The following is an 18,214-nucleotide window of genomic DNA, read 5'->3' as shown; positions in this document are numbered from 1 at the left end:
ATGTTCCAGCCGAAATAATCTGGCCTTGTTTGTTTGTTTGTTTGTTTGTTTCTTCCTCAGCTTGTAAATTGGGAGAGCATTGTTGTCTATAATACATTGTAACCTAGGAAATGCTCATATAAACAGTGCTGTGTATATTCAGAATATTCAGAATAGCAGTCTTGCCAGGGATGTCAGACAACCCTCCTGTTCTTTGCTCTCGTTGAAGCAGCAAACCATATGGCAAATTAAACCAGATTTTTATTAAACTCTTCATTGTACTGCACTTGTTGTGAACTGGGAAACACACTTTCTTTGAACTATGCAGCCATTATAGAGGCTCCTTAATTAGGAGATGTTCAGGTTCTTCCCTACGTTCCCGGGAGTATGTAGCTCCCTCTTGTGGCTAATTATGCTTAAAGAAATCGTGCTTCCTCAAAATTGCTTTTTGCAATGCCGTCGCTGCTCTTGAACAAATGATGCAGTGTTATATGGAGCATCTCTAACCTGAATTTCCTATCACTACATCAAGCATGAGTTGCTGTGCAATAATAGCCGAAATGGCTAAGTAGGTAGAAGTGTCTGCACATACCTGCTCTGTGAACGTGCCTGCTTCCTGAGGCTTTGAGAAGGCTCAGCAAGCACACACCGTCATTCAAAAGAAGAAAAAAAATATCTCTACCTTTTCTACCTTCTGCTAACTCAACTGTTCTTGTGCATTATATACTGAGGAATGGTTAGAATTGAGGGTGGGATGTACTGCAACTCCAAGGGCTACTAACCTTTCAGGTACCAAACAGGGATGCTGTGCCCTTATATTGAAGGTTAAATCTTCGTCAGATATGGAGTCGAAATGAAATTTTTCCAGCAGTCATGTTTGCAGGGATGCTTCTTAGTACTGTTATTATCACTTTCTGTCTGTGGTGAAGAAGGATCTGCATATAATGATCTGGAATTTGTTTAATAAATTCCCTTGCTGCATGTCAGTGAAGCCCATGATTTGTTCTGCTTCCTTTCTGTGGCTTGTTGTAGCTGAGCCCTCTTGCCTTTACCATATCTTAAATGTGTTATAAACAGTTAGGAAATGTTTGACAGCTGTGGTGGATAGGACTGTCGTGCAGACAACTCCAAATGAGATTTGCTTGCTGGCCTGTGGCTGTGCTGGTGCCTTTCAAATTGCTCTTCTTATATTGCATGGGAAAGTGCACTTGTCTTCTTGCAATAAGGCTCAGAAATCAGGAAAGGGACGAGCAATTCTCTTCCCTACAAGGGTGAGTAATGGTCAAGGCACTGATTTGTTAAAGAGAAAGGAAAATGTGTTTTTAAGCTTGATGTAACAAACAAATGAACAACGGAGATGGGTGAAAACAAGGACTGAGCAGCAAGTACAGCCATTATGTTTATGTTTCATTGCAAAACCTGAAGTGCAATATTAGTTTGCCCTTCTGTCACCTGCCTCTGTGCTTTGTCATGACATTCTCAGAAATACACAGGAAGAAAACTTCATCACTACTGTTTCTGAATTAGGAGGAGGAAGGAAAAAAAATAGGGGAAATAGGTTTTTACTTTGAAATTCCTTCTATCCCAAAGGATTTAAGAATTAAAATTTTATCTCTGAATGTGCTGATTTCTTATTTCATAACTTGTGGCTATTTTTTCTCAATTAAAATAAAGGAATAATGATTATAGAGTTTAGTCAAAATCTTGCTGACCAATAATATGTCAACCAGCATTGCTGAACCCTCAGCAATAGGGCAGCAAACATGTATTTCCTCAGGGACATTATTAAACACTCTGCATATTTATTATCTCAAAATGGGAACAGGTCCAGATTCCTAATGCCACTTGCTCCTTCTTATTCCTGAGCTGTGATTCAAACTAGCATATAAATATTTGACTTAAGATTTCTGCAGAAACATCAAGGATATAAAATTGCTAGAAACAAAAGAACATGAAACAGCAGTGGAAAAGAATGGGTTGGCAAGATTGTCAGCCTTAAAGGGCAAGATTAGTTTATAATCCTCCTAGATTCTGGTGTGCAAATACAAATTTGCAAAGCATGTAGTTTATAAGATACATGGTGTAGTCCTGCAAGTTTACATATGCTACTGTCAGTAATGTAAGATAGCCTTGAAATTGGATTTTTAGGGATTTTTTCTGATTGGGAAACAAGTAGTGATAGTAACCGGGAGTTTCTGTGCACACAGCTGTATATATAAGTATCCAAAAGTTTGGAAAGTGGAGGAATTTCAACTGTGTGACTGAGCAGAGTTCTGGGCAGGCTGTCCAGACGTTTCTGTGAGTTTTTTCCTTGGTTTAAAATCCTGAGAAAGGAATAGCATACAAGGGAATCAGGGAAAGAAAAACATCCCCAAAGTCAGCTGCTGTGATGACTAGGACCCCTAATAAAAAGGGATGATTAATTGGAAAATAATGTATGATGGCTATCTGACATTGTAGAGGTTGTGAAATTTATATTCTTTATCCCACTTGGGGGAATGTAACTGGTTTTTCTTTTTTATCATTTCCTTCTATGTTTCTTGTAGGATTTCTTTCTTCAAGTTAATATTTATCAATATAACTGAAAACAGAAGTAGAAAAGAAATGTCAGATGCTAGCCATGGAGTGCATACCTTAGCAAGGAATAACAGAAACTTTAAGTAGTGAAATCAAAGACAGTAAAGACAAGACAGCAACTGGCTAAAGACTTGATTAGCTTTTCCATGGTTTAGCATGAGAATTGCAGCGTTTTCCAAATTACTGAAACCACATTTTGTGTTTTTGTATTATTGACAGGGAATGTATCTCAACATTAGGACAAAAATTGAAATTGCTTATGTGAGTTTAAAAGCATTTATAATATGGTCCATAACTTCTTGTTTTCTGCCATGCAGGTCATCAGCAGTGAAGGGACAGAGGGAGCAAAATTCCGACTCTCTGGTAAGGGAGTAGATCAAGACCCAAAAGGAATTTTTAGAATCAATGAGATCAGTGGGGATGTCTCTGTGACCCGACCCCTGGATAGAGAAGCAATAGCCAATTATGAGGTGAGTGCTCATAGAAATCGAATCTCTGCTTCTGTGTTGGTAATATATACTTTTGAGTGTGTGTATTAGTTTTTGAGAGGACTGCAGTTGCTGGAGGCTAAATTGCGAGCCACTGTCCTGTAAAATCTCTAGAAGGACTGGTTATCCTTTGGAAATTGTAAATGTGTGTATTTTCACATGCAATCAAAATTCTGCTCTACTTTCTGCATATGATTTCCATTATTTATCATTAGTAGAAGTACAGTCTGAAAACCTTGTATGCATTTGATTTGTGAATGCAAAATTATGTTCAGACAAAAGGAGGTATTTGGGGTAAGTAGCCTCAAAGGCACTGCATGGTTATTCTTCCTATTTTTAATTGTGAAGTTTTCAATAGAATATACTATTCATCTCCATTTTGCTGCAATGGATATCTTTTAATTCATCTACAGAGGGTTCTGTTGATATGAGAATGTTAACAGATCCATCACTGTCAAATATATGTCTTGAACAAGGACTGTATGAAAAATTCCTGTCCTCATCAATACATTCTACATTTCTCCCCACTGAATAAATGATCATAAAGAATCATAGAGTTGGTCTTGGATATATGTGAGGTAACTTCACCATAATGTCTTGAAATGCATAGAGGATCTGTAAATTCACAGCCTCTCCCTAGCTCTGGAAATGTGCCCTCAGATAAATTGCTTCTTGACACTTGGGTATAGATGAGCAGCTGGAATCAAAATGGTTGAGATTTGTGAGTTTTGTGCTAGGAGCTCTCTGACCTCTGTGTCCTTGTGCAGAGTGCAGTGAGTGATGCTCCAGCCACAAGGGGCATGGAGTCAGTGACAGTTCAGAGTGCTGTCCCCAGCTGCCTAGTTGTTGTCTTCTGCTGTGTGGTGATCAATACTTCTACTTTCAGTGCTGTTTTCTCTCCTCTTCTGGAAGAATTTTCTTTTAGATGACTAGGGCTTGCTCCAAATCACTGCAAAAATTTACCATATGTTGGGTTTTGACACTTTAACATCTTCTGATTTGGGCTCACAGTGAAATGTATGTTAACCACTTGTATAGGATTTGTGGCAGTTGCCACTGTCCTTCTTAAACGAGAAGCATTGCTGTTTCTCTTTTTAATACTGTTTCTTGTCTTCATTTTCCAGCTGTTTCTTATTTTATCCATACTGGCTTTCTACTTTAATGTATTCAGTATAAACCTTGAATATTATTTTTTTTTAACTAGAAAATCATAGTAGTCTTTTCAAGCTAATTCATCAAACCACAAATGGCCCTCCTATCTGATCTGGCAAAGCACACACTTAAATTAAGACAAAAACATTTCCCTAGAGGAGCCTTTTTGAAGCAATGCAAATTATATACAAATAGTGCAGTGTAGTAGATTATCCAGAGCAATGCAAATGTCTATCCTAATAGGCTGCAGTGCTTCCTAACCTGTTATATAGCACTCTGCTCAGCATGCTCACTGGCATCCTGTTGTGCAAAATGTAGTTGAAAAGTTCTGTAGAAGGGGAACCCTCAATTTCATTTAGTCTGTCTTTGAATCTAGTCCATATTTTTTCCAATGAAGATGTATCGTGGGGTTAGAAAGGCAGAAGGATTTTCTCCTTGATTTCCACGATACACTGAAAGATGAATTATTGTAGAGACTCAAATTTTTGTTTAAAATTTGTGAACCTTTTTTTTTTCTTCAAGTTCTTCCCTTCCCACCTCTCCCCCCTCCGCAGTCTGTCCTTACAGACTAAGCTCAAAGCAAAGGACAAACAAGGAAAGAACAGAACTGCAGGAAAAAATAACAAGTTCTTTGCAAGCCATCTTGCCATCAAATATGCAATTAATGGTAGGGCAAGAATAATAAAATGAAATTCTTTTGAAACGTTCCAGCTACACAGTAGGCTGCAGTGCATTAGCACTGATTTATTTCTTATTCTTAGTGCATATGTACTCAAGGGATGTGAATTAAAGCATATGCTAATAGGAAACAAAATAGAGCTTTGTGTTCATAGTATTTCATAGAATTTTGCAGCTTTTACCATTCATGTGCCTTGCAACATTCTACATTAGCTAAGACTACTTAATCTATTATAAGAATGTGTTGTTCTTTGTATTACTGAATGTTCACAAGTGCTTTTTCCTGCCCTGTTTATCCTGGAGGAATATTGAAATGCATGTAGGACTTCTCTCTGTGATATTCATTACAAGAGAAAAATGATTAAATTAGAAGACAACTGAATCCCACTCAGAAAATCATTGATTGTCTGAGCTAATTGCCATGTTCCATTGTTTGTTTTAATTATTTTATTTTTAGTAGGGGCTAAAAGACATTTCAAAATGTGAGGGATAGAATCTGAGATTCAGAGTCATTCTTTCAAAATGTATATGCAGCTCAGGTGCACTGTAGTTATGCTTTCAAGTTAGTTAAATTTTTGTCCAATAACAAGAGAAACTCAAACTGGAAAGAGGAACGTAAGGCAGCTTTGTTAATACAGTGTTCCTTGCAAACAGGCTCCTTGCCAAAGCTGACTTATCTGATTGGTTTATCAGTTGTTTTTTATGAAATGAGTTAAAATGTTCAAAAACTGACTAGTTTGTGAAAAGACAATTAAAAAATAATGTCAAGGGAGATTAACTGTTGCAGTGAATGTGACTTAACCATTTGCACATTTCAGAATGTGCTGGTTCCTGCTGGGAAAACAAAGGTGTGTCAGAAGAGCTTAGGTGAGAGTTCAAAAGCCACTACACTGGAATGAGCCAGTGATAATTTTTGTCTCAGTTGTATGAAGCTATGCTAAGTAAAAACAGACAGTTGAATATGTAGATTACCATGACTGGGATGACCAGAATTGTTAAGTTAAAAAAATCCAACATTTTGTTCTTTATTCATCTATATTCCCCTTCTGAGCATCAGTGGCAAAGAACCAGCCAGTCAATAGCTGCCTTTCAGTCAGGTGTCAGGATGTTGTAATCGAAGGGCTTCTTCATAGCTGCAGTCTGCATGAAAGAGAAATAATCAGAAAGCGATCCTTTGCAAACACAAATGAATTTTGATAAAGCCATTCAGTGACAGTATGAAAATGAGAGCTATGACTAACTTTACCTGGGCAATTTGAACTGTTAGTGAAAAGTTAGATTTAGTTATTTTTGTCCTAAATTGAAAAGCTTAATTTGCTTTAGAAAATACTTAACGAGCAGAGGTGTGAAATCAGCTTTCAACTTTTTTGCCATTTTTTTTTAATGCCATCACACTTCTGTGAAAGGTTCCCTTCTAACTGATGGACTGAGATAATCAGAAGAGTTATGCTAACAGTACTGAAAAGGAGATAAGGACAGTTCTCGATGTATTACTGTTTCTGTATGTTGGATAAGTAGGCTGAGAACTGGCTGAGAACTTGCTAAAGAATTCAGACCATTGAACAGCTACCAAATCTTTAATGGGAACTGCATGAGTTCAGGTTCCGTTGGACTCTTATTTCTGTGATGCAGATATTCCATGCTCACAGTTCTAGGCTCTGTTTCTGAGCTTAGTTGGGAACAAAAAATGGAGACGCTGCACAGGCATGAAGAAAACCGACATGGTCATTTGCCTAGGAGTATTTTGTGACAAAGATGCTCAAGTATCTTTGCAGACAAAAAAGGTAGTTCAGTAGTATAAATACCTAGAAGTAAACAGCTGTAAATCATCCAGTACAGAAAAATGAATTTGTCTTCTATGTAAATCCTATTTACTGCAGCCACATCTTTTTCAGAATAACTTAATGTCTGATACTGAGTCTCTGCAATATGCTGCATGGAGATAGTTAAATATGAACCCCTCCTGTTTGAGAAGAAAAAGAATTTGCTTCTAATTTCAAGTCTGGTCTAAACTTTACCTTGGTTATCTGTACTGGTAGAATTCTATGAAATATAAGTCATCTGCTCTGTCTGGAGCTGAAACCAATTACAACTGGGAAAGGTCAGACCTCTGTCATCTCCCACTAATTTACTGAAAAAGAGAAGGCACTCAGCAACCAATGAGAGGAAGGGTTTTGATCTTCTGGAGATGTAAATTTCTGTACACTGTGTTTGACTTAATTAAAACATAAATGATACACAGAGAAGACATATCAGTGCTCCCAAACTGCATGTGTTATATCAAAAAGCCTTGAATTTGTGGCAGGCTACGGACTTGTCTAGGAGTTTTATCAGTACAAAAAGAAAGGGAGTTTAAGTTAATGGATATGATTATTAGTAAGTGATAAACTTATTTAAGTTGTATTTAGATCAACTGATATACAATAGAAAATTCTGGAAATGAGAAAAGTCTTTTGCTTACATTATATGTATGTAGAGAGTGCATAAAATGTCAGTATAAAGAAAGAAAAAATTAGAATAATGATTATGCATAGCCAGTAAAATACATGTTGCAAGCACCGAGTAAAACTAGAGGTGATTGTTTCGAATTAATTTCATATTATGACTACAGAAAGAGCAATTAATGCTGACCAAGAAAGTGCTGGTAGGTTGTTCTCAGGCAGCTCTACTTGAAGTTTAGCTGTCCCTACATGGGCTTTTCAGCAAGCCAGCTTTTATCCCTTCTACCTCTTGAAGATGCAAAATGAAAGAAGTAGAGGATTTGCTCTGGGCAAAGTGTTACCCAACTGCTGATTTCCTTTCAGAAACTTTTGCTGAAGCCACAAGTTTCTCAGCAGCAAAGTTTCACTGCTGGTGGTACTGCATTAAGTTGGTGTTGTGTCAGTGACCATGCAGCTGACAGAGCTCTGGGGATCTGTGCTGCTTGGTTTGAATCTCTCTCAAGAGATTAACATGCTGCTGTTGCTCTCTGTAATCTCGGATGAAGCATTCAGTCTACAGAATGGTACTGTAACAGAGAGGACAGTGTGAATCATATGGAAACTTGTTCTTCATTCTGACAATACTGTCTTAAAGCTGAGCTCTGTTTCTAACGTTGTTCAGAACTAAGTACTGCTTTTGCTTGTATGGGAAAAGGGTGAAATAAATGAATCTGTCAACATAAAAAGTTATTTTCAACTAAAAAATAAGCATGATGGATTAATAAAAAAAAGGCTGCTTCCTGTTCTTCTGTAACAAGTGGATCTAGAGACAGAAGACGTGTAAAGATGATGCCTTAAACTGGAGAAAAAAACAGGTACCTTATTTAATCCTTCTTTTTTTTTTTTTTTAATTGAGATTATTAAGGGGTAAGATTAAGCATTTGCAGATGTTTTATTGAAGCTGAAAGTAGCAGTACAAACAAGCCTTACAGAAGTCTAGGTAGTTCAATGAGATCTGTATGGGCAGACTCATGAATTCATGGGGGACTTTTAGTGCTTGTTCTTCACGGAGGTGAAAAACAAGATGATCAACATAACTGTGTACTTAAATATTTGAGCACATAAATTTTTCGTAGAATCACAGTTCTTAAAGATTTAAATAGTTGTTTGCACAGCTGGGATTTAGGTAGGATGTCAAGCTCCTGGGAATATCTATTTTTTCCAAGATTTTTCTATGGAATTAAATGAAAATCTGACAGGAAATTGAGTTAAAATTCATGTGGTTTTTTTTTTTTTGTTTTTTTTTTTTAGTGTATATTTTCCCATTTGCACTTAAGGGGCATAAGATATTTATTTTGTAAAAAGTCTCTAATTTGACATATCTTCCTCATTTTTTAATGTAAATTGTCTAGTCAACATATACTGTAGATCTTAATGTTACGAGATATCAGCAGGACACTATGATTCATCTTAGAAACCACTAGCATCCTCATATCACTTATGTGGAAAGCATACAAGAGTCAACAGTTGGTTTTGTTAGAGGGCGTATGCTTTATTCTTAACCTATCTGCTCATATGGCTTGGAAATTCCTGCTGTTCAACTTTTATGTCATTTGTGGCAAAAACAGAAAGAAAGAAGTTTTGATAAATGGAAGAATCAGCAAAAGTTTGTTTATAACCTATACACATGCAGAGATTGTTGGGTTTCTGTGCTAAAAATAACTCAAATTCCAAACACTGGACAAAATTAGCATTTTGTATTGAGGAGCATGAGGTGGGAATGCACATTAGTAAGAAGTAAATAAAGATCCAAGTTTACTGAGACAGTAATAAATGAGGTGAAATTTGGTTTTCTGTTTGGTTTCTTTTCTTAAAAAAAAAAATACTATTACAGTAAGAACACTACTCTTGAAAAGAATAATGATGTGTTCAATAAAACAGGAAGAGACTAATAATATTTTTGACATTTAATATTAATAATCTCTGTAATTATTTTTACTTTTTTTAATTAATTGCATTTTAAAGCACTGAAATGTTGCCGTGATGCCGCTTCTCATTTTAGGAGGTCCTGGTTTTTTTGGGTTTTTTTGTTTTTCTTTTCTTTGCCTGTTTGCATTATAGCACCATTCAATGACGGTTTACATGGGTTGATAGTGATAGGACAAGGGGGAATGGTTTTAAACTAAGACAGGGGAGATTTAGGTCAGATGTTAGGAGGATATTTTTCACTCTAAGGCTGGAGTTGCACTGGCACAGGTTGCCCAGAGAGGTTGTGGATGTCCCACCCCTGGAGCCATTCAAGGCAAGGCTGGATGTGATTCTGGGCAGCCTGCTCTAGTGCTTGTCTGTCCTGCCTATGTCAGTGGTTGAAAATAGATGATCTTTGAGGTCCTTTTCAACGCAGGCCATTCTATGATTCTTTGAATATTGAGCACTGAACGTTCTAAGTGTAACATAAATACCTGGAAAGACAGTGCTGCCCTTTCCCCAGACCTTACGTTTTCCCACAGTGGAGGGAAGCAGTGTGTCTTGCTTTGCAAGCACAGACTATTGTTCTCAGCATTACGTAGTGATGGACAAAGCAGCAGTTTTGCAGAGACTACTGATGTGTCGTGCATCTGGACAGGGCATGTCAGCAATGAATGCAGGGAGGAAAGCAGTAGGTGAGCTCCTTGCAGCTGAGTCTGGCCCCTCACCACTTCACGTAGCACAATGCTGCATCACCTGTTGCATTTTTGTCTTCTGTGTGCACAAACATGCCTGGTTACACTCGTATATTCAAAGGTGCAGTTTGGAAGGTTAGAGGAAAAAACAGTATTTTTTCAGTTGGTCAAACAGCATGTTTAGCAAATCTTGTTCTCATAAGAAACTTTTGTCAGGTCCAATTAGATACGCTGGCATTGTTCCAGCTGACCACAGCTAAAACAGAAACTACCAATCTAGTGTTTGGGAATAGGGAGGTGTTTATGTGGGATGTGCCCTATTTTATATGCAACCTGCATATGAGGTGTGTATTTCCCATTCATCTTCCCGGAACGAGACCATGAGTTCTGGAGATCTTCATCCTTTGCTAAGCATGCAAACAAGTTGCACAAAACTGAGCGTGTTCTGAAAGACAATATTTATCACTGACCTGCTTTTTTTCCCCATCTGATCAAACCTATCTGTTTCTAGGACTTGGTTTTGATAAAATGTCCTTCAGTGTTGTACTCTGTGTAAATAAATAATGTTGCTATAAAAGGTTTCCTTCAGCTGCGGAATCTGAACATTTCCCAGATGAGCTTTTTTGGTCAAAAATCAGAATTTTAATGTTCCAGTTGCTAGACAGCCCCTGATTTCTATTTCTGTTTCATCATCTTGGAAATGTAGGTCTGAAACCCTCTCTAGCTTTTCTCTTAAATTATTATTGTCATTATTAATAAAACTGAAGCATGATCTGTGACAACTTTCTCCTTGTTTGCTTTCTTTATTTCCTTCATTTCCCTCATTTACTTCCTTCCCATACTTCTTTTTTTTTACTAATGCAATGAATTCATTATATTTTTATGTCAATAATTTCTTCCCTGCAGCAAGAGGACCTTCTGTTTCCTTTCTGACCTCTTGCTCTTAATGTACCTGAAGAAAATCATATTACTTCTCTTAAGCTTTTTTGCAATCTTCTTTCCATTTTCCACCTTTTTGGATCTTTTTTTTTCTCCCTTGCACTTTTAACTTCATTTCATAACCTTTCTACTCACCATCTGTCTTGGCCTTTTATTTCATGCACTCACACTTTTTCTACACCCTCTGCATTTCCTTATTCTGACATACTGACCCTTTCTCTAAACTGTGTTGCAAGGGGTACACATAACCATCATCCAAGCATCATTTTGCTTTGTTGTTATACAAAGCCATCCCATGTCTGTGCAAAAGCAGCTCCACATTACTCATTCTAATCTGATGTATTCAGAAAGAAATTCCTTTTAAATCCCATGTTTGGAAACCCTGGACTTCAGATTACTTGATACACGAACCTTCCTTTTCTTCAATCTGATGAAAAAGTCGATGTAGGTGATATGTGATGATAAGAAATTTGATGGAAAAGGGAGTTTTATTTACTCTCTAATACTTTTTAGGTTGTTTATCTCTTCACTCAAAATAAACATATTAAGAAGTACATGAATGCCTGGAAAAGCCTATCATTTCATTTATGAAATATTAAAATATGTGTAGGCAAGTTATCTTCCATCTTTCAGCTCCAGCTTTTTCTTGCAGGAATGTGTAGGAGCCCTAATATGTTGTAGTTATGTTATAGGCCCTCTACTACAGCACAGTCATATATGACTGTATTTTTCTATATCTGCAAAAGACTTAAAGGAAAAGAAGTAGTATGAGCCATGAAGACTCCGTTATTGAAATCATGGGATAATATCTGTGGGTTGTAAAAATAAATTAAAAAAAAAACAACACCCCACAACAAAACAACAATGGTTATCATTCAGAATCCACATTCCAAATATATTTTTAATTATTTTTTACTTTATTTTATACCTCTTGGGCAAATGTGTCAGTTCTGTCCCTGCAACCACACCGACAGCAATTACCCAGTCTACAGTTTCTTAATTATAGCATTTCTTTTATCTGTGGAGAGTTAGTAACTCTGAGCCTTAGGCATTCTACTTTCACCTTCTGAGCCATTGCTTGTACTGAGAATTTAAAATATGCAAGTCAGATCCCCAAAGCTTGCCTGAAAATTTTATACTGATGCACTGAAATCTTTTTAATATGGCTTTGGGGCTTCTTTTTTTTTTGGTCCCACAGCACCCATACCTTGAAAGTTCTCTGTCAATCCAACATTAGTCTCTTGTAAATGGAAATATGACAGGATTTAGTAGGTGGAGCTTTGAGAAAGCCACTAAGTGTAGTGAAACTCAAAAATGAAAGGGTTGGCACTGTTGCAAACCACAATTTATGAATCTTCATTTCAACCTTACTAGCCTTCCGTGGTGAAAACTCTCATGGAAAAAAGAGTGATTCCTCTTCTACATTTATATTTTTCCTCCTTCAGATCTTTCTTATTGCATAATAGCAAATAATTGAAAGAGTTGTAGCAAACTGCAGCTATAAACACAGAGCATTGTATGAAAAGACTTATACCACTATGGAAATTTTAGGTGACATCATTTGTTGAATGTGTAGATGATAAAAGTCTTGCTGTTTTTGTCCTCATTTACTCAGGTCATTTACAATTATTTCTTAATTACATACACTCCCAAATCCAAGTTATATTTAGGTAAATTCCTTGATTTATTTTTTTATTTTTTAGTGGTTCATTAATGAGAAGTCGCTTTAGTTTAAAATTTTTTAGCAGATAATTTATTGTATATGTCAGTACACATAAGCATGTTTAACAATCTACATGTTTAGATGCAAATGATGGATGTTTCTGCTTTCAGGGGATTTCCTTCTAATTTTCTTTAGAGAATAAAGCAGGTCTCAGTAGCCATTGGCAAAACTCATCTTGCAGCTGTGTGACTAAATTAAAATTTGCAAGGGCAGGTGTAAAAAACAAAATCTGGATCCTTTTGAAGCTAATCTGTAAGGAAATTATTTTTCTCTTTGTACATATGCAAAAGAGTTGATGGTTTTTGAAGAGTTGAAAGCTTTGAAATTCTTGGATATTTCTGTACTATATCCATGACAGTTTCTTGTTTACACCATGCATCCAAAAGGACAGTGCTTGTTGAGGGCTTTCCTATCACATTCAGCATATTTAATCTAAACTTGTTAGACTGCTTGCAGCAGGAATAGGGGCTGGTAGATGTTCTGCTTGAACAGCCCACCACTGCTTGAGGCCCAACAGTGGAATGGAAATGATCATAAACATTGTCCAGCTGGGAGTGAAAGCTTCTGAGTAGGAAAACACATGGATGAAATTGCAGAAGGTGATATGAAGTCGAACAACCTCTGTTTGAAAATGTTACATGGTTGAGAACATTGGAGTAATATTAATTATAATAATTTTCTTGTTTTTGTTCATGTACCCTGCTACCCTGCGGTTGTCTTTGTGGCTCCTATTTGAAAAGTAGAGACTTCATCTGTGCAGAATTCTTCCCAGCTTCTGCTCTGACATTATTCTTAGTATTTACTTTACATAAAGGTAATTCAGATATCTGAATGCAATGCATTGAAAATGCCTATTATCTATTTGCATCTCTGTCATTATATATTTATTTCTTAAATGTATTATGTATACACAGGTGATATGAATACAGGTCACAGTTTTTATTTGTAATTGTGAACAAAAAAGCAAAGTACTGCTGTTATATTTCTGTTAGTTTTACCAGATTTAATTGATATAAATAACAGGATTATGATACACCACTTTCAGATTGTTAAGAGGGAGTAAAATCTTGACATATTTCTTGTTTTCTAAAGCAGTTTTAGAAGAACTTGATTTTTTTTTCTCTTGCTGCTAGGGAACTGCAGGAGAAGACAAAAAGAAGTAAAATAAATTGTTCTAAAAATATTAGATTTCAAAGATGCTATGGATCCTTTACTGTATTTTACGTTTTCCCATCTGAACAGGACAGAAAATATTTGATATGAAAGAATGTCCTCCTGGGCAGTCATTTTATATGAGCTTCTGGATTCCCAGTGATCAGCTGTGCCCTCTGAATACAGAGGGACTGTGTTTTATTCAATAATCATAGGGTTAACAGGTCCAAAGGCCATATTCCCAGCAGTTGCAGCTTTTCCTCAGCAAGGGATGCAATCTTGGTCTCAGTGAGAAATCTAGAGCATCCGATGGAGACTTAGATAAAAAGTTCCAGTTTTGGTACTTGTCATGCCTAAAGTTCAGATCTTGGCATATGACAACTCGTATTGTGTATTCACTATGCTCTGCAGAGTATACGTAATGACAATAACCTTATTAAGTAATGGATCTACTGTACATGAAACCAGTAAATTAAAGAACAGTCTCCTGTGTTTTGGGGCTGTAAGAGCCTGCAGACTGATTCTCTAAACATGTAATTTTCTTGCCATTCAGCTTTGCTGAACACAGTTGTGAATGTAGAGAAGCAGGAGAGCGTAAATGCATTCGTAACCTTTGATGTATGAACAGTACATCAACTTGAAAAATATACTACATTTTCTAAGTTTAAAATTGCAAAATTAATATTCACCATTACTTTTAAGGTAACAAGGCCCCTAGTGATCATCTTATTCTGTACCTATTAAGACTGTTTAGAATTGGTATTGGCAATATATTTATTAAAGAAAATACTTTAAAAGAATTGACATGTTTCAGAATATGCATTTAATTTCACTTCATTTCTTTATTGATGGCTTTGATCAATACTTACTTACTAACTCTATCACTTTGAACTTGTAGATGCAAGTGTATAAATCATTTCCCTGGTAAATTCTGGCGGACACAGACTGAAATATAAAAGCAAGCTGTCTCCTAAATCTTGTGAGTGGAATTAGTGAATTGATTAGTTGAATTCCAAATGAAAATTACAATTAAAGGCAAATCTGCATCCCTTATGTTCCAAATAATTTCCCCAAAGTATAGCTGTCAAACTGCAGGCTTTTGACATAAGTTTGTTTTGTTAAGAAAGATAGTTTTTAATACCTTTTTCCTATTTTAAATCAAATCATTACAGTAACAGTAATTAGTAAGCAAATATATATATATATATATATTGCAGTTTTTCAGCTCACAAGGGAAATGCCATTGATTTTTGTGACTACTGAAGACTGTTTCTATGAAAACAATTACAAATAAATACCATCGGTACCATATAAGGATTTTTTTTTCCCAATAAACTCAGCTAAAAGTATTTAAAATGACTCTGTGGACATTGTATACTCAATTGCAATGAGTATTTACAGGGCACTGATGTATGCTTTGCTGTAGCATTCTCAGGGCGTACTTCAGGCATATGCATTTGCATTTGAGAGTTAACCTGCACCTTTCCCAGTGACAGACAGAATGCCAAGAATTTTATGAGCATGTTCATTCCTAATGCTGACAGTGTTTTGCTACCCTGTTATGAGGTTTTCCTTCATTATGTTTTCTTCTGAGCTTTATTTGAATATCCGTTAGTGTCCTTCTGAATACATTTTCATCACTTATTCTATTTCCATCATTACCATTTGTCCTTTTTAGTCCATATATATGATTATTCAATGTTACTGGAAGTGACAACAGAACATCAACTTTTCATGACTGTGGCTCTTGCAAAAAATGCAGTTTATTCACCTCAGCCTGGAAATATCCTGGGAACATTCTAACCCTGAAGAGATTTAGCAATTTTGTAAGTGCTACTCTTGGTATAGCAACAGTAGTAACGTAAAGTTGCACCTACCTTGAAGGATCCTTTGTACTGCTCAGACAGTATCAGTCTAATCTTCAGCTAAGACTAATTATTGGCTAACTGCTTCCTATTAAGATTGTAATATATTAAGACAAAGCTGAATAATCTCAGTAGAATTGCTCATGAGATAAGATTGAGATTCTAATATGTACAAGGGCAGAAAAAAATGGTTCAAAATAAGCTTTGATAACAAACAATGATTTATTGTGCTAAATGTTGTCCTTAATAATGGATATGTTTTGTTTTATCCTACATACATTATGCTATTTTTTTCCATTCGGAAAACTGTATAATTTTTTTTATTTTATTGTTGCCAGATGAGTAGAAAAGTGAGTGTACAATGGAAGGATATTAAAATTTTTAGAATTTTCTATACAACACATTATAGAATGCATAATGCAGGAAAGCATTTGTCTAGTTGTATTTGGAGTCTGTGTAGGTCTGACATCCACAGTTGTGCAGGATACTAAGTTCTGGTGCTGTGTCTGAAATACACACAACTCTTGAGGTGCCAGGTCCAATTAACAGTTTCATGGTGGTAAATCCATTATACTTGGAAGGAGAATCCACCATCAGGAGACATTAATTCAATGTGACACCAACTGGGGTGTTTACATACAGCTAATTGCAGTGTCAGACATTCTGCTCTAATTGAGTTTAATTGTGGCAAAATTGGAGTTAATTAAAAGTTAATGGTATAGAGCACATCATGTAGTTATAAACTAGGGATACATGTTCATATCCATATTATTGTTATTTAAATGATGCTTTCAATTTCTGGGCACTTTGATATTGTAACTGTCTTCACATCACTAGAAGTGTTTTGAATAGGCACCTGGAAGTGTGTTTGTTTTAAAAAGCTTGACAAAGTTTAGACTTGTTCATTATATTTTGAAGTAAACGTCACATGTGATGTTTCTAGCCACCTTGCTAAGGAAAGGGTTGACTGTACCAGACTGCTGGTGGAACAGGAGAGAGAAATTTTAGTTTAGCTTACTAGAAGGATACCATTTTTGACATTGTCAATCATACTTTGGTCAGGAAATCTCAGTCTTCTGATTTTTCAGAATCTGTCTTTTTCTGATTTGTCTTATCTTTGGCTTTTCTGTCAACATCACTTCTGATGAATCTCCTTTCTGGGGGATTTTCCCTAAGTTGTCTCCACTTTATTCTCTCTCTGCACCTCTCAAGTTCTCCTGTGCTGTCCAATTATATATAAACTGACAGTTCCATCTCTGTGCTGACCTCTCTTCTGATGGAATCCTATATCATAACCTTTTTTTTGACATGCCTTTCTTGGTGTATTACTTTGTATTACAGAAATAATCATTACATCTTCTCTCTTCTATGTCAACACAAACAATGCAACACAACTGCCTTCCTGCCAATCGAGATGGTATTCTCTCATCTTTTCTGCCTGCTCTATACACCCTTTTAATGTACAAGTCTTTTAGGCCTTCCTCCAAAATAACTACAATCCGGTTTTCTTCTCACAAGCTATATCCCTCAAGCAGGTTCCAGTCAGCTTAGTCTTAAATTCTCTTCCACTTTTGGAGTGGCAGAAATATCCTGCTCCTCCTATTCATTGCAAATGATGCTGCTATTCTCTCTGTTACCAGGTACTTGTGCCATGCTACCTACCGTTGTGTTCCACTCACTACATTTCTTTCTATTTAATTAAAATTTATGTTATTCATACAGCAAGTTGTTCTTTTCTGCCTGTCTTTCTCCACTCAATCAACATTTCTTTATCATCAGTGAATTGTTTAGCTATCATTCATCTTCTCACTTGACCATTTCTGTCAAAAATACCCTGCACCTGTTCCTTATCATATGCTTTATATTACTGTTGTGCTCTAAGCATGTAAATAGAGCCAGGTGCAAAAAACCTATTAGTATTTCTTTAATACACAAAGAAGAAAATTATTTCTGTACTGGACTCCACTAGTCTAAGTCCAACCTTCCAAAATCTTATTCCTTATTTATTAAGACGAACTTTCAGATGAAATGAGTAAGTGTTTTTAGTTCAGAGGAAATCTTAAAAAAGAATAAGTTAGTTCAGCATTACTTTTTCTTGTTTTTAAAAATTTTCTGTAAGATGTTAGAATTTACCAAGGTGTTTCTTGTGGAAGCTCATCAAAGTAATTTATTGGAAAGAAGCTAGATAGGAGTTCAGTTATTTGGAATAAAGAGTATATAATTTTGACCTTTCTCGGTTTCCACATCAGAACAATATAAGCACTTTATCCTACTGAATGGGAAAGATTACTTCAAGATGTTTTCAAGGACTTGTGCTGCGATTTTGTTATTCTAGTGCTATAAATGGGATGTTACAGGTAGCTTTGAATCAGTCAGAGGATAAATACTTGCTCATGATTTGTCCATAACACAGAAAGGATGGGGTCAGTCTTGTACCAGATAGTGACATAGACTCAGTTTTCTTCTTTATTGCTTAGTGCATTATTATGAAATATAAAACCCTTAAGAACCTCTACCATATGCTCAATAGCTAACTCAATGAATCCTCCTGTATTTTTCTATCTGTTGCACACCTTTG

General features: G+C 36.1%; 1 protein-coding gene across 2 annotated transcripts in view; it reads left to right on the top strand.

Moving 5' to 3' along the window:
• Positions 1-18,214, top strand: part of CDH13 (cadherin 13) — a 427,603-nt gene that overhangs the window by 207,731 nt on the left and 201,658 nt on the right. For both annotated transcript variants that reach the window (XM_065733108.1, XM_065733107.1), the window contains exon 5: positions 2,874-3,026. In XM_065733108.1, coding sequence (XP_065589180.1) covers positions 2,874-3,026 — 153 coding nt within the window. The remainder of the gene's footprint in view (positions 1-2,873; positions 3,027-18,214) is intronic.

This window comes from Cyrtonyx montezumae, unplaced genomic scaffold (assembly GCF_038088225.1).
Source record: "Cyrtonyx montezumae isolate F1298 unplaced genomic scaffold, pur_monq_1.0 scaffold_17, whole genome shotgun sequence".
In the NCBI taxonomy this organism is placed as follows: Eukaryota; Metazoa; Chordata; class Aves; order Galliformes; family Odontophoridae; genus Cyrtonyx; species Cyrtonyx montezumae.
Note: the sequence above shows the minus strand (reverse complement) of the source record. Positions and strands in the feature narration are given on the sequence as shown.